Source organism: Pithys albifrons, chromosome 2 (genome assembly GCF_047495875.1).
Source record: "Pithys albifrons albifrons isolate INPA30051 chromosome 2, PitAlb_v1, whole genome shotgun sequence".
NCBI classification, from domain to species: domain Eukaryota; kingdom Metazoa; phylum Chordata; class Aves; order Passeriformes; family Thamnophilidae; genus Pithys; species Pithys albifrons.
This window is the reverse complement of record NC_092459.1, coordinates 21821231-21839218: the sequence shown is the minus strand read 5'-3', so window position 1 is coordinate 21839218 and position 17988 is coordinate 21821231. Positions and strand designations below refer to the sequence as shown.

General features: G+C 41.3%; 1 protein-coding gene across 1 annotated transcript in view; it reads right to left on the bottom strand.

Annotated features, from left to right (window-relative positions):
* The window catches only part of AGPAT5 (1-acylglycerol-3-phosphate O-acyltransferase 5), a 52931-nt gene extending 35210 nt beyond the window's left edge, over positions 1 to 17721 (bottom strand). Inside the window, exons 1-3 of the mRNA XM_071548455.1 lie at positions 17296 to 17721; positions 2550 to 2619; positions 2221 to 2336 (exon numbers count right to left, since the gene is read on the bottom strand). Coding sequence (XP_071404556.1) covers positions 2221 to 2336; positions 2550 to 2619; positions 17296 to 17514 — 405 coding nt within the window. The 5' untranslated portion in view covers positions 17515 to 17721. The remainder of the gene's footprint in view (positions 1 to 2220; positions 2337 to 2549; positions 2620 to 17295) is intronic.
* Positions 17722 to 17988: the final 267 nt, after the last annotated feature.

The window sequence follows — 17988 nt, the reverse complement described above, 5'->3', positions numbered from 1 at the left end:
TTATTTCCAAACAGGATGTTTACCTGAGGTAGGGAATATGAATTCCATGAGCATGGTGTAATTATGTGGCTCTGGAAACTTTTAGTGGAGTGTAAGTGACATCACTGACAGAACATCAACAGGAAGGGCAGGAAGTGTTTTATGTTTTTGCACTGTTTGGTGTGATAAAAACAATAAAAATACCTATTAGCTTGCACTGCAGGCCTTCTGCATCCCGTCTCAGTCATTTAAGCACACATACATCACCACTGCCTCTCAACTGTGTCACTGAATTAAATACATATATATAGAGAGAGAGCAAGAGACACACACACATAATCACCTCCCACTACATCTTATAGAAGGTTTATTTTTTGAGGAATCCAAAGCTGAATAGATTTCATTTAATATATACCTTTTGATTAAAATGTAAGTTACACTAATCAGATTAATTTCCACAGGAACCTTCTTTTAACAGTCAATATACCAGTCGGGAAACTGAGCACCGGATGTTCTGGAGAGCAAAAGTAATTTTCCAAAATCTTGAAAAAAAATAACTACTGGACACGTAGTGATAGTGGACGGAATATATATCCTGTCTGTATTTTAATTAAATAGACTTAAATCACCACCAATGGAATGACTACAGGCAAGGACAAAGAGTAAAATATTTCCATGCAGTAGACTGATCATTTCAGTGGATGACAAGTGTACAGAATGATTGGGGACAAACATTAGACAACTGAGAACTAAATTTTCTCCCAATGGATATCCTTGGTGAGGTATGACAGGGTCTGAAAGTTTGTACTTATTTAGGGGACTGGGATGGCAAACCTATCAGTAAAACAAATTGTGAACACTTTCCTTACTTTCTCTGCAGGATATACTTCTCTAAACATACCAATTTTAGCAGAAATTATGGCAACCACCTATGCTTGACGCTAGATCTATAACCTACTTGCTGTGCAAGACACTCAGAAGACAACAAAGAATTTCAACTATCAAGCTGAAAATATTGAATGTGCTGCCAAAGATGAAGGAAAGAGTAAATTCTCCTATTCTGAAATACACCTGTAGTTGCCTCCTCTTCATATATTCCTTTACAAACTCATATATAGTTCTAATCATACCCAGCATAATATTTCTCTCAGTATTCCCCACCCTCCTGGACAGGGCTGACAGCCAAGTCAATCAGTCTAATTCTATTAGTGGGTTGGGGCTTTTTGTGGTTTTTTTGCCTAGGTAGTGGTCTGGGGGAACAGAAAGCAGATTAATGTTCAGTGAAAACATAAAGATCAAACAGAAGAGACAAAGGAGAAAAATTTCTTTGAACAAGCACTTTGGAGCAGTTATCCATTTCTATTCTAACAACTAAGCACCCATCTAAATCCTGAAGTAACTACTGTGAAACCATTTCTGATCACATAGAAAAACACACCAGTACTTCCAAAAATATCCCTTTCCATTTTATTTTATTTGTGTATAAAAACAGTCCTGCTTTCAGAAAAAGTAAATAACAGACATGACAAGTTCAGAGGATTTTAGGGAAGTCATCTACACTGCCTTCCACCATTTTGGAGTGAAGATCACTCCAATCAGCATGCTGGCTGTACAGTGACCATTCCCACTGTTTCTCAGTAATTATGCAATTTTGAGTCACATCAGTTTGAGATCTCAAAGTAAAAGGGACAGGAGGACCGTTATGCAGAAAAGGAATACTGTTAGCCTCAAGGTTTTTACCTAATTAAAAGTCCAAAGCAAAGCCATCAACACCTTCAGGGGCTGCCTTTCCTCCACTAAGATCCAATTTTTCTTTTTTATATTGTACTCAAATCAAACAACTGAAAAATAAATAAGTACATCACAGAAATGCTAATTTACTCCCAATCTGTAGCATGATACATAAAAAAGGTCTGTTTACACCTAATGCTAGTTGGAGTTTTGGACTGTAAAAAGAAAGAAGTTATAGAATATTCTGAAATGCTTCTAACAGACTCTACAGTTTTAATTCTAGTAATAAACACCATCTATAAGAAGCATTCATTTACTGAGTCTTTTACAATTGTCTCTCAGCTAAAATACACATCTAACTACACTGAGTGAAACCAGCTATTTTCATGTTCAAACAAATGAATGCCAGCTCAGAACAACCTCTTCCCAGCGTGCCTGGCAAATAGAGGGAAAGTACCACACCTTACATATTGGGCCTGTAAGCAGCAAGGAAAAGGTGAATGGGCTTACCTGTGAAAAATACCACCCGTAGAGTGGAAGCCACTTTAAGCCATCTTTCAGGACATACCTGACATGCCCAAGAGCATTCTGCCTGATTGCCAGCATGTCCGCAATAATCCAATCAACTGCAAAGAGAAAAGCCCAAAATACTTAGTTAAATTAGTTCATAGTTGCTACTGATAAACACAAAGCAACATGCTGTATGTACAAATGTCATTAAAGGTTTTTGAACTAGAAGTTTTTGCTTATTATGGAAAGGCTGGAAAGAGACATAGTAAAGAGACAAGCAGAATTTTTAAACCTATAAAAGTGCTAAGACAAGCAAAAAAAATACAAACCTGTACACTGATGATTTGATAAATATATTACATTTTCTTTATTTTTTGGCAAATCCCCGTAGATGATTACCTAAAAAAAATTAAAAAAAAAGAAGTGGTATTACTTTATTATATATTTTCATTGCATTAGGCAGTGACGACATTCAATGCAGTCATTGGCCATTTACTAGGAAAACTGTCAGCAAGATAGCACCATTAGCAAACACTCTACCCCTGTAAATATTAATTGATGAGGGCTTAAGAAAGTTACTCTGTTTTTGTGCCTCAGCCCTAGAACTGGATCCATGGAAGCTGACTTTCATCCATAGAATCACTACATTAATATAATTAAACCTAATAGACATGTACAAAATCACCATTTCACTTTATACATCTACGAATAAGACATGTTGCAGCCAAACACTCTTTATCATTCAATCTAAAATGTTAAGTTTTTCTGGATTAGATCCAGAACAAAATCTCAACCATTTGTCATGATTTTAACCATCAAGAATGAGGAAAAAAAGCATGAGGCCGAGGGGTGTCTTTAAATTGGTCTGTGGCTTCCAGCCAGCATGTTTACTTATGTTTTTTACTTTGTTACATTAAAGATACCCTTTAACCCTGTAGTTTCTCACTTCTCAAAGGCAATGGCCTTACTGGTGAAATAAGCTTCTGGGAGCAGGACTGCAAAGCCAAATGCTGAAGCGCAAATCCTAGTAACCCCTGTAAAATGAATTAATTCCATTTCTTTTATATTAAATATAAAATGAGAAATGAATTAAACAATTTTAATTCTGAAGCATCAATGGATCTGTTTAGATATCTTTAATAAAGATTTTCATTTTTTAATGAAACTTAGTTTTTCCAGTGAGTACATTCTTGGTCCCATGGTGTAATGGAGAGCACTCTGGACTCTGAATCCCAAGGTCCTGAGTTTGAGTCTCAGTGGGGACTGTCCTGTAGCAGTTCAATGCCCCCCTGACATGCGATCCCATCAGATCTTGGATGCTCAGCAGGGTCAGCACCGGTTAGTACCGGGTGCTGTGACAGTTCCGAGGACTTCACTGTCACTGTCCAAGCTCGCTCGGCTATGGCAAATGGACCTCAGGACTTAAACGGTGGGGCCAGTTCTGCACACGCTGTGCCTCACCTAAAAAATCCACTGCACAGGCTGGAAGGGCACACCCATGTGGGGAGAGCCCTTCCCAAATCTTCGTTTGCAGTCTGGCCATACATACATACATTCTTGGTAGAATTTAGCTCTTCCTCTGCCAATACCAATGGGTGTACTCCTCATTTCTAGAAGTTAGCTGTAGCTGTATGGGATATACACACTACTCCACTCAGCAACAAAACCAAAGTGCTATCTGGAAGGTTTACCCACTTATTGTCACCATTTCCCTGATCTGGACAGTCTTGGAATTTTATCATGAAGATATAACTGATATGCAAATCTTTATTGGTACCATTTAGTACACCAACTCTCACATTTAACCTTACAGAAAGTCTCCACCAGCATCTCTGGAAAATCTGCACACCTCTTGGTGATCCTGTGATACCAGATGGGTACTGCCTCGTATTGTTATCTCTAGGCACAGCCCCGTCAGAAAAGCCGTATTTCATGCTGTTTCCTCTTTGAAAATGCAACTGCACCGTTGGTCAAATTTTGTTTTCAAGGCAGAAACCAGATACTGGCAAATTGAGATATTCAGTAAACATGTGAACAAGAGATCATTCAGCATAAAGAGGACATTACTAATTTGAATTAATTAAAAAAGGGCATGCAATAATAAATAAATTATTATTAAACATTATGAGTAATAAGCCAGTTGACAAGTATATTCTGAACAGTACCCAGTATTTTGCTACAGGAGTAGTCTTCTCATTGAAGTTCCAGAATTTATAACCTTACCACTGACACTAGGTACTACTGTTTAGTGCAAGGTAGTAGTCTAAATGTTGACCTTACAGTTCAGGTGCAAAAATTTTACTGAAATAAAGCTTCCTATTCTCATTTACAGAGTTAAAGCTTCATTTTCCAAGTGTACATTTTCCCAGCACTCTTACATGCAAGGTCCATAAATACTGTTTTCTTTAATTTCAAGTTAAGTCTCCACTCTGCAGTTTCTGGCAAAGAATTTTAGAGGAAGGGAAAAGGGCCAGTAAAACAAATCACTAAACCAGAAGATTCTGAATGCTGAGCTCTTCTAAAATACAAGAAAAAAAATAAGAAGGGGAAAACAAAATCTGCCCTTGACCCCAAGAGCTGCCCCACACAAGAAAGAGGGTTTGAAATACTCAATTTGTAACTTCAAGCTGTAAATATTTCCAACTTCAATGTACAAAATCAAAATCTCAGTGTAATCAGACCCACAATTTAAAGCATTCACTTGTGACTATTGCATGAGTAAAAACAAATATGAAGGATCATTCCCTTAAAAAACCACATCTGATGATGTCTGCCAAATATAACAGTTAATTTGTATTCTTTTTTATTTCAATAAGATTGGATCTAGTCCACTTTTTAATCACAGAGTAACATTTGGTCCTTGTTACTGTAAGCAATTTCTGTGTACAATGTTATGTTTTACCATAACGGTCACATATGTTTACATGTAATGAACCAAAATCTTTTACTCATGATAAAATGCATAGCCATACTGTGTGCAGAATTAAAAAACAAAAAATCTTTTCCTTAGTCCTCATTAAACACACAAAAACTGGATGTTTCATTTCAAAGCAAATGGAAGAATGAGAAAATCTGGAAGCTCTATTTTGTTTGCTCAGATGGCTCAGTCTAAGAGGATGCAACAGCTTTAACTGCAGCATCATCCACTTCAGCACTGCCTATTCCACTGATCTCAAGAAAAGGCTTATACAGTTCAATTAAGGCCAGCAAACAGCCATTCACGTTAGGCACTCTCAGCCAGGAAACAACATACAACTGTTACTACAACCAGGTAAGAATGACAACTTCCAGCTTGCAATCCCAGGAGACACCTACTCTGTGGGCACCCACACAGCTCTCCTTCTGAGATCCATCCATTTTTGATTCACAGGGTTTCTGAAAATTTTCATCATACACAACAGAGGGGTAACAGAGCTTTGAATCCTTCAGAAATGTTGTCCTGTTCCCTCTGAGGTGATGTCTAAAGAGTTCACCTGCTTGTGGACAAGCAGGGGGAAGAACCCTCTCGGGACAAGCCTCCAATTCCTGGCAATCTGATGTGTTTAGGTGAAGAGAGCACATAATGTATATTATAGCTGCCTAAGAAAATGATACAGTACTCTTTGTGGTCTCCAGAAAACCTCTGACTCCCTGCTTTCTTTCATAGGTAACTTTGCAGAATTCCATGCTGCAGAAGCCACGGAATCTCTGGCTTCTTCTCAGTCTAGTGGTGCAGAAAACATCTGGGGGCCACAATGAATCACAGAATGACAGAACAGCCCAAGTTGGAAGGGATCCACAAGGACCATTCAGTCCAACTCCTACATGAATGGCCTGTATGGGGATTAAACCCACAAGGCTGGCTTTACTAGCACCATGCTCCAAGGCAAGCACTTGAGCGATTTACCAGGGACAGCAGTGCAGGAACAAGTGTCCACAGTGCCAGGCTGTATTCAAGCGCCTTTTGAAGCAACCTGAAGAAATCAGAGTGGTTAAAAGCCTCCCAGCTCCCCTCAGAAGAACAGTGCTTTTCCTGGGGTGTGCAGAGCACAGGAGGGCATAATCTTACCCTCTGCAGCCAGCACACCAGGGAAGTGGCACAGGACATGCCTGGGAGCAAATTTTCAGTTTCAGAAGCTACATACCTAGTGTTTCAGATATTTCATACAGAGCTTGCCAAATGCCATAGTATATATACAATCTACCTATCAGCTTAAAGAACTGATAAATGTCCTGGCTGCCAAAATGTAGAAAACAAGGAACCTCTTCATTTAGAACAGAATCTACTGTGTTAGAAAAAAATGCACAATGAACTCAAGCAAAGAAAACAAGTTAAAAGGAAGTGCAACACAGCAAGCCAAAGTAAGCAGAGATTTGAGGGAAAACGTTTAAGATGCAGCTTTACAGTCTAACATTGCAAATATTGCTTGTGTACACAACATTAAGCTGTGTGATTTCAGCCGTGTTTTGGTTGCTTCACATCCCAGTTTACAATAATGGGTAATCCAGTTAGTGTTCATGTGGGTCTTTCCCATCTGTTCACACGGCAGTGCTGTCAAACTCAATTCAGTGAGGTCTCAAATAAAGGAAACTGGATGCTCTAGGTCCCCTTCTGTGGGAAGGTTGGTATCCAGCTTCCATGGACGCAACACACCAAGCTGTTCACACGCTCAGTGGGCACAAGAAAACACCTGAGCGCCATGTCCATGTGAAGCTCTGATTCAACAGCAGGAGGTTACAAGTTCTCCTGATGAGAGTTTACTAATTTAGTGATTGGCTGATCTAGGCATGCAAATGGCAGCTCCTGTGTAATCTGGTGACATCAGTTTCAGCTTCCCTACCAGCCACTGCTTCTTCTATGCAACATATTTAACTACACCTGTGCTAATGTGCTAGGTCACGTAGCAAAGTAAAAGAGCCCCACATGGCAGACACACATGAGTAAGTCATAATTTGCGTAAGTTTTTACTGCAAAAAGGTGGGCACTCTTAATTTAGAGTTAAGAGTTTTACTTCTTGCTTATGAAATCTGTACAAACCAAACAAAATTAAAGAGATCATTTAATCACCTCCTAGCTGTATCAGCTCAGTAAACAGTACCATGACAAAAATAACTCAAGAGATAAAAGTAATCACACTATCTGAAGACCTGCTTGCAGGACAACTGGTGATCACATCAAACTCCTAAGATGATTACCTAAATATTATAATTGGATGTGGCTGATAATGGGAGCAGTTAGAAGCTGATCTTCAAGCAGATCTGGCACTTCTGCTTCTGTGGCAGCATGGCAACACACGTAGTCATTGCTGGTAAAAATTCAGGCCTTCTCATATGATGTCCTATCACATTTACAACACGATCCTCTTGGTTCTTCAGACTTGTTAACCCTCCTCTTTTCTCTATTCAAAGAAACTAGGTGGGAATTGCAGAATGATGCTCCCTTCTTTCCTGTTACTTCCACAAAACTGATGTGCACTGTGGCACTTTGTGAAGGTGGAGCATTGTGATCAGGAAAAACATCAGCTTCAAGCACAGGCAAGAAGGATAAAAGTAGCAGGCTAACAGGGGGAGAACATTCCTTCCCTCTTCCGAATGAAGAGAGGAGAAACAGACCATTCAAGACATCCACACTTAAAAACAACTATATAGACTTCATATACTCAGCTGTGCTACCCTCACAACATGCACTTTACTTCTCTCCACTATTTCTTCACAGTTAATAATCAGGACTGTATGGTCTTCACAAGAGCTTTTCTGTTACCGGGACATTACGACAAGTTGACTGTTTATTAAAATACACGGTATCTTAGGCCATATTTCTTAAGGCATTTGTTACAAACTACAATTTTGTGGCGAAAGGGTGGAGCTCGCATCAACCAACCACCAGAACAACTACCAACAGCTTCTAAGGTCAGTGCACAGCCCGTGCAAGCTGAACTCTGCAGGCATCTTGAGCAAAGTTCTTTACATTCCCTTAGACTAAGAACCTGCCTGATGACACGTCCTTTGATCTTCTAGAGAAAGTACCTCCGAACACAGAATCTCTTTATCCTGTCTGACTAGCAACAGGCTCAAGACAGGATACAAACAGAGAACGTGTACCTCGTGCTGACAAATTTCTTGGTTTTTCACATGTTCTACTACAAGAATTTCAAATGTTTATTTTTAAAGCACTTTTATTCATATTTAACAGATACAGGTTTCACTTGCCTGGAGAAAAAGGAATATGAATAGGACGGAAGGGGAAAGACTTTAATTTTTTTAGTTGCATTTTCTCTAGATCTGAAAAAATATGTATCATTTTTCTAAAAATACCTTTAGGGCACATACAATTTGTAGGTATTGGTCTTATTATTGCCACATCTCAATCTTTTTAGGGACTATCTGCTCAATATATAATTGCACAAGTCTTATGTCTTGCTCAGGCTCAGCAGCAAACCATAAAATCACAATGAGATTCATCTTACTGAAGCACAGTTTACTCCAACATCCTGCAGGGATGTATTTTACTGCAGTTCAGTGAAGAAAACCACTGCTAAGAGACTAAGCTCTGGGTAATATTGAAAAGGTTCCTATATGTAATGTAATACAGATTTTTTTTTAATACCTCTTCCATTTGACTGAGCCAAGGAGCACAGAACTTCAGAAAATACACTTACTGTCAATTTATTTCCTTTTTATAAAACTGTATGAGCAACCTAGATGGATTACGGAGGAATGAATCCTACTCCCACTCTCAACCAAAAACTACCAAAATTCCCCTTCTACCATTACACAAACTGTCAAAAGCTCCTTCTTAATTAGTATAATCCCAATAATTCTCTTCCTATACTTAGGTATGGAAAACATCACTTTCTACTGAGAATGAAAATCCACCAGAAACTTCAAAATCCCCTTAAGCTTCAAAATAGACCAATACTCACTAATATTCTTCCCTATTGCATTAGTCGTAACATGGTCCATCCCACAGTTTGCAACATGATACGTAAGCATCAGAACCTAAATCACAAGTTTTTTCTCCTACCTTTTAATTTTCCTAATCACCATAATAATCCCAACCATTGCTAACAACATATTTCTCTTATTTATCGGTTGAGAAGGAGTTGGAATTATCTTATTCCCACTCATCAGATAATGGCATGGCCGAAGAGAAGCCTACACTGCCGCACTTCAAGCCATACTATAGAACTGCATTGGAGACATTGGACTTATTCTATGCATGGCCTGATTGGCTTCCACAGTAAATTGCTGAGAAATTCAACAACTCTCCTCCCCAAACCAAATCGCAATTCTCCCTCCCATAGGGCTGATCCTGGCTGCCACAGGAAAATCTGCCCAATTTGGCCTCCATCCATGACTACCAGCTGCCAACGAAGGTCCCACCCCACTCTCCGCCCTACTTCACTCCAGCACTACAGCAGTAGCTGGAATTTTCCTGCTTATATGCACCGACTCCATACAACACAAAATATGAAGTCTGTACGTTATTACTTTCATACTAGCTTTTAGTCTCACAGTCTAAATGGACAAAGATTTGGGAAGGGCTCTCCCCACGTGGGTGTGCCCTTCACAGTCTGCACAGTGGATTTTTTAGGTGAGGCACAGCGTGCGCAGAACTGGCCCCACCGCTTAAGTCCTAAAATTCATCTGCCACAGCTGAGCGAGCTTGGACAGGGACAGTGAAGTCCTCAGGACTGTCTAAAGCACCCGGGACTAACCGGGGCTGACCCTGCTGAGCATCCAAGATGCGATGGGATCAGATGGCAGGGAGGCATTTAACTACCATGGGACAGTCCCCACTGGGACTCGAACTCAGGACCTTGGGATTCAGAGTCCAGAATGCTCTCCATTACACCACAGGACCGCCATTTGCAGTAAATATTTGGAATTTAAGCACTATGGACTTTGACAGCGAGGCAAAAGAATCACCACACAGCAAAAGAGAATATGAAAGGAGGTATCTGAGCTACTGCAACAATTCTAGCTCCAGAACTGAACACAGTAAACTGAATTAGTCTCAAAACCCCCACCACATTAAAATCACTTTAATCTGCTCACCACCACAGCATGTGAATGAGTCAGTTCACCTGCAGCTTGCTCGGGACTGTGCACTGTGTTTGCTTACTCAGAAGGACACGTGCATGCCCTCGGATTCCCAAGCAGCTTTAGAAAATAGAACACCTCTTCAAGTCAATTCATAAGTTCCACAGAAAAGTTATCACAACTACCACAATACAGTTCGAATTAACTACATGGGAAAAAAAATATTAATTTGCATCATGTGTAGCTAATTTTACATTTAAAAATCAAACAAGCATAAATGCTATGATTTCCTACTCCCACACTGAGGATCTAGTTCTAACAGGGAAGATGACAAGTAATATGTGACAGAAATAAAAAGAACAAAAGAAAATAATTTCTCTGTGTTTTTTATACCAAATCCCTTCATAAGATAAAGGCAAACTGACAGAAGATAGATTAAAGAGTATTTTTCCCCTGAGAAGATATGCTCCCCCATAATTGTAATGTCAAAATCCCTGACATCTGAGCCTACTTTACCTAACATAACTAAAACTGAGAAAAAAAGAGGATATTTTGTAAGCCTGAGGTAAAAAGTTTGAAATAACTGCACTCAAATGTGTAATTATGAATTGAATCATCTCTTAGCAAGAACAGTGTCCAGTGGCAGACTACTAGGAAAAAAATGGCTCAGTTAACAACCACCCTTACATAAAGTACATGGACATATTATGTAAGCAGAAGGAAAGGGCATAGAAGAGCCCAAAAGCCAGATCTACATCACACTGGAACCCAAGCAGGTATCTTGTTGAATCAGAGTCCTGAAGGACATAATTTTCACTTTCAGAACTATAGCCAAAGACAGAACAGAAATTAAGATATATGCAAGTATCTGGTTTGGAAAATCTAAAATAGAAAGAGCACAAATCTTACTTACTTAACATATCTATTTTTGCTGCCTCGTACCACAGTTGAGCATAAGGGTCTAAAATTAGGCATGCATCTCAATTTGAAAGCTGCTTCCCTTGGGCTTAGCAGGTATCACTTAATTTCTGCTCTAATAACACACAGGACTTTGTTATATCCTATGCAATACATGTATCCTTGGACACAACTGTGCACTGAAATCGCTACTGAAAAGAGGAGGGTAAAAGGGTAAACCCTCTAAATGGAGCCAGTATCACAGCAGAAAAATTTCACTACTTTCAAAAGTTTACTACACAAACATGATTCATTTCACTATATTCTCCAGCTTCTTTTCAGTCTTTGCACTGCACCAATCCTCAAATTTCTACTGCTCTCCCAAGACCTTTACTTCATTATTTCTACCATAACAATTAAATTGTATGTATGTATGGCCAGACTTCACCAACGAAGATTTGGGAAGGGTTCTCCCCACGTGCCCTTCCAGTCTGCGCAGTCAATTTTTTAGGTGAGGCACAGCGTGCACAGAACTGGCCCCACCATTTAAGTCCTGAGGTCCATTTGCCACGGCTGAACGAGCTTGGACAGTGACAGTGAAGTCCTTGGGACTGTCACAGCACCTGGTACTAACCAGGGCTGACGCTGCTGAGCCTCCGAGATATGATGGGACGGAATGGCAGGGAGGCATTTAACTGCCTGGGGATGGTCTCGACTGAGACTCGAACTCAGGCCCTTGGGATTGAGAGTCCAGAGTGCTCTGCATTACACCAAGGGACCGCCCCACAATTAAATTACAAGCTAAGATTATTTTAACCGCTCAATGTGCACACAACAACTAACACTGTTTCACAAAGCAGCAACATGAGCAGGTGCTAACTCCGGTTATTGATGCGAGCCACTGGAGCTAAAAAAGCTCAAGCCCTCCCACCTGAGTTTAGAGGTTTGCCTTGAAGGCAGCTCTGCCTTCCTGCTCAGCTCCCATAACCCTCCCAACTCGTGGTCTGCCACTCGGCGAGGAGGGCTCAGGGAACTCAAGTGCAGGTTCATATCAAAACGCAATTGCCAGCACTTTCCTTCCAAACACAACTGAAGAAGGGTGAAAAGTGATGTTTCCTTTGGACCTTCTGGTTATGGCATTTGCCTGAGAAATGGGTCTTCATCTCAAGAGGAGTCAGATGCTGTCACTCACATCTACTGACAGAAAGCAGTTAGAAGGCAAACCTTCACCCTTCCATGATGCAGCCTGGTTATGATGCCTCCCCCACCCTGGAGAAGAACCAGGTTCCTAAGAGATGACAAACCACCTCACCAGTAGCAACAAGAAACACCTCCCTGTCTTATGCTGCAACTTGGCCACCGGATTTGTGCTGCCTCTTGCATTCCCATCTCCACCTTGAGCCCTCACGAATTACCTGTTGGACAGCTGAACGGCTTCAAAAGAAAAGGCAAGGAGTAAGTAAAGATAATCTTGTCTGGGAAGATTGCTGTCCTGGGAATAGAGATGGGCACAGACACTCCCTTCCACTGCAAATTGCCCAACAGATACAAGATTAAGCATCTATCCCAGTCTCAGACACCGAGCTCTCCTGACAGATCTCATAGGAAGCCAAGCCATGAAAAAAACCCCAGGCTCTACTCCACTGGAAAGCATCGTCAAGACTTCAGCAGCACAATGCCTTCACAGTTTTAGTTTGCTCTAATCCTAAGTAGGTTTCGACCTTGTCGAAACAGCTTCAATACCAATCCAGGAAGCATACTGCATTTTCTAACAGGGATCTCTCGTATTTTATAAAACAACTGTTAGAAATACTAGAGCTCTGCTAAACAACACTGAGGTAGCATCTGATTCTTACAGCCCTTAATGATCCATAATGACAATAAAACCCTCAATTTCAAAATGTCTTTAATAGAAACACTTCCAAAAAATTCTATTCATCAGGAATTGGGGGTAGGGAAGGCAGCTGACACAAGTACTGAACAAAATCCATGTGCGTTAATTCAATTATGGATTTCATTCAATTATCAAAACCCTTCAGAAGAAAATGATCCTTTAGGAAGCCCTCTGAGTGATGACTTCTTTATTATTTCTTCACTGGCATTCAATACAAAGTATCAAACACAATTACAACAAAAAGTTAAAGAACATTTAGTCCTCATCTGATCTGAAACATACACACACAATAAGCATTAATTTCATCACCCTGATAACAACTGGGATAAGATGCTAAGGGTCAGAGAGAGATAAGAGCATTCATCATAATAAATCACTAGTCCTTTCAGCCCTTCAGACATCCTAATCTTGGTCATATTTGCAACCACTTTGGTTTTCACATTCTGTGGTAAGATTCAGCTGTCTGTACAAAATGCAAAAGACCAGACTTCTCTAATACAATACAGACAAAATCAGCAACACCACTACAGTTCGTTGGCTACCTGAAGATTTAGAAACTTGGGGCCAAATGAACTATTAGGACCAGCAAATGCAAGTCCTCCGAAGTGCGTGAAATGCACCTGTTTGTACCAGTTACTGCCTTGGCTCATCACTGATAAAAGTAACACCCTTTGCTCTCTGAGACTATTTTTACACAGCATTTGATTCACTTTACACAATGTTAAACCACCTTGTATATATCCTTCCTAGGAACTGGTACTGTGGGGTATCTGCTGCTTACAGCAGGACAGGTGGGAAGCAACACAACTGCATTTGCATCAAAAGCACCACAGGGCCAAAGCAGGGCCATTCTCCCTATGCCACTTCCCAACACACTGCATTTACACATTTTCATTACTATAAGTTTATACTGAAAGCCACTGTACAATGCCACATATTAATTCATTTTGTGTATTTATAGCTCCTTAATAAAATACCTGGACACCCACTAAACTGTAACTGAACAGACAAATTTACACAGCATTGTAGGATTTCACTTTATTGTCATACTGGCTTTGTCCAGTTTACCTCACCTACAGCACTGGGATATTCTGGTTGCTTTTAGTATTCTAAATACTAGTTCTTTAATTTTTCTACAGCCAACTCTTGCATGATAGTCAGCAAAAAGGATTATTTTTGGCAATTCATTAATGAATTCTAACGTTACTGGAAAACCTGCACTGATGCCAACTTCGCTTGAGTTCTCTCAGGCTTTGTAAAACAAATCATTTTGGTGAGAAAAAATGAGTCTGACCCAAAATTTAAAAAGGGAAAGCATTTACAGTATGAACAAGTAAGAAACTTGTACAGCTACTTCATGAGCCACTCTCTAGAACATAAATACTCAGGGCTCATAGCAACTACAGCTCTGCAATTATTTTAGATCTACAGTCAAATAGTTGAGAGAAAGGGAAATACCAGTATGTCAAGATTTTCTGTCATGCAGATCAGGTTATCAGCTTATTTAGTTACATTTCACAGCTGAAAAGATTTTCCTACAAAGATAAAAAGCCTTCCTAGCATGAACTAGTTTTTGTTTTAACAAACTTGGCTAAAAACATCCAAGTAAAGAGGAATTAAAGAGAAGAAAAATATGCTCGTGCATACAGTCCTGAAGGGGAGACAGATACAGATACTTGATGAACTAACAGCAGAAGACAGACAGAAACATAACTTCCTGACAGATAAATAAATAGAAAGTAAATATCACAATACACTAGTATTTCATTCAGTCAAAAAAAAAAAAATCCATGTTTATGATCCAAACCAAGTTCACTCTATTAACACCCCACTCACATTACAGGGAATTTCAGCCAATTATTTTAAGCTCAGACACCTCAATATCCACAACTGCCTTCAGAGTGTTCTTGTACTGAAAACCCACAAATATTCCAACCGTAAAACCAAAGAATTCTAAACAGTACATGAATAAAGACTTCTTATGCACAGTAAGATGGCAACACTGCTAACAAAAAGTCACTTAAGGTTCTGTAGAAACCCAAGGAGTTCAGTGAGCCTATGCAACAGGTGCCAGTATTCTGAGGGATGAGGCTGTTGGCCTCCCATTTACCCAGTTACAAAAAGGAACATACCAAAACACTTCAATCGATTGAACAAATCAATAACCTGGAAGAGATGTGGAACTCCTCCCTCCCATGGCTGATATGGTGCCTTAATGCTGATAAAGCCCTACAGCTGCCTTTATGAAGCCACTATTCTTGCTAGTTTACTGCAATTAAGTTTAATGATGCTACACTTCTGCATCTAATTATATGCCTTAAACAGCCAATCGGCAGTGGGTCTCAGGTTACCAACCCAACCTTAAACACTAAGACAGATGGTTAACTTTCCACTGAGAGTTTCAAGTTAAGCACACAGAGTGTTTGCAAGAGCAGGTCTGAAAGGACACCCTATTTCTCCTCCTTAAAAAAGAGGGGTTATCTTCCAGTTAAACGATACATGAATTTTAAGGGTTATACCTTACCTGCCTGCGTATGTATGTATTTTCCAAGGTTTTATTTACCTTCCAGTCTCAGCTGCTATTTTTCTTATCGTAGGACATTTTCCCCCTCTTCTACCATCTCTTCTCTTAACATCACCTGTTAATTACTGTGACAAAGCATTTTTATTTTAATACAGTCCTAATTGATCACCTGTACAGCCTCTCAGCACTTTTCTGTGCGTATGAAGTTTATTGATGCAATAAAACAGAGGTCAACAGATTATGGCAGCCTTTCTGTTTCTTTTGGTTACCATTTTCTTTTCTTTACATTTACATATGCATTTTTTGGATAAAAGTTCTTATCAAAAATTCAAGGTGTTTATTACTTTCTGCACACCAATCATAGGAAATTTGAGTAGTTTTTCTATTACAATTTCTATATTGACTTTTGGCTTTCATTTTTAGAATGGGTTGAATAAACTACTATACTGCTACTTTCAGCAGCTGATGACCAAGGTGTGTTACTACACATCAACGTATCTGCACTAGAAACTAGACAACGCAGAAGGCAGATGAAACTGTAAGTCCTTCATCTGTGAACTACTGCTTTCTCTTCCTCTTTTTCTTCTCTTTAAAAAAAAAAAAAGAGAGAGATGTAAGGCACAACACAAGTTAGCTAACTTAGACAAGACATAAGGGTGAAGTTACATGAGTTAGAAGCTGAACAAACACTACCACTGAAAGATCTCACTTCAGTTTTGTATCTGTTCTATTTACCCTGATGTCAACTCCTCTCTTTTCCTAACTTTGGGGGTTTCCATGAAAGTAAGTATGAAGTGAGGCCTACAACTGCACTCAAGAGTGGAAATTACAGGAGACTTAGCCCGATTCTGAAATAAATGCCTCAATAGAGAATGAACAAATGCCTTAGCTGTAAACATGAAGAAGGCCTTACTTCTATGAGCTCTGTGAACATGTACTGCTATTCTTTATTCTCAAGCATCTTTACTCTAAAGATGACACTAACTTCAAACAGGCTTTGGTATATTCAAAAAATTTTGAAAGTCATGTCTAGGTGGAGGAAGCACCTGTCATTTATGCAGAATTAGAAGTCTCCTTGCTTACTTTTAAAATTACAGACAAATACATAACCTCTCAAACAGTGAGCACTTTTTAAGTGAGGTATTACTACTTGAATGCAAATACTCTGGTCACACAAGAGAGGCCCCTAATTGCAACTTATTCACCTGAAACTGAGATCCTGAATAATCACAATCCATGGCTCATCCAAAATTTAAGGGCCAAAGACTGATATGAGGTAGACTGCACAAAAACTGAAAAGGTGTAATAATTTAGATGTTAAGTAAGTAATCTATTTATTAAAAATCTGTACATGTGTTATGTACAATTGTGGTGATAGCTTTCTCATCTGCTGCCAAATTAATACTACAAATGTGCAACACAGGCCACGGAGCTTCAAGTGTGCAAAGGCGGCTGCCACTCAAGTGCTGACAGAGCACGGCCGCTGTCGCATCTCTTCCGTTTTCCCGACCTGCAAAACGAACACAACACCAACACTCTGTGAAAAGCATCGCCCGCAGCGGCTGCGGCACGAGGGGGATTCCCCGGGCACGGCGGGGCCCGCACCTGCCCCGGGACCCGGGCCCGGAGGGACCTGGACCTGCCCCCAGGACCCGGCGACCCGAGCGCCGGCACCACCGTCCCCCGGCCGCTTCACGGGCCGCCGGAGCCCCTGCGCTGCGCTGCCCGCCCAGCTCACCTGCACGCCCGTGTAGTTCTCGAAGAAGAAGAGCACCATGCTCTGGTAGATGGTGTAGAGCCGGTCGTCCACCTCGCGGTAGAAGCGGGCGGGCAGCACGGCGGAGAGCAGGCGCCAGGCGCCCCAGGCCAGCACGTAGGTGGGCGCCGTGCCCATCATGACGGCGGCGGGCAGCACGTAGCGCATGGAGTAGGTGTGCAGCACCAGCGACAGCAGCATCTTCCCGCTGCCCCCGGCCTCAGCGGGACACCCACATGGGCGGCGCGCTCGCACACGGCCCCGCCGCGCCGGGCCGGGCCGGGCAGTCCCGCCGGGCGGCCGGGAAACAGCAGCAGCAGCGGCGGGGGCCGCAGGGACGGAGAGAGCGGGAGCAGCACCGGCTCACGGCTCCCCCCGCGCCGCCACCATCTTGCCGGCGGAGGCGGGGCCCGCCGCAGGAAGGCGGCCCAGCCGCGGCTCTTCCGGGCGGGTGGGAGGGACTGGACCGGGCTGTGCCGTGCTGTGCTGCGCTGGGGGTGGCACCGAGAGGGGTTCGGGCTCGGACCCCTTTCCCGTCCTCATCTCTCCCCACGCAGGAGCGGCTGCAGCGGCGGCCCCCGGGCCGGCCGGCTCCGCGCCAAGCGAAACGCCCGCGTTTCCTTCCTGCCTGCAAGTCCAAAGTAGACCAGTGAGAAAATTAAACTTCTGCATTTG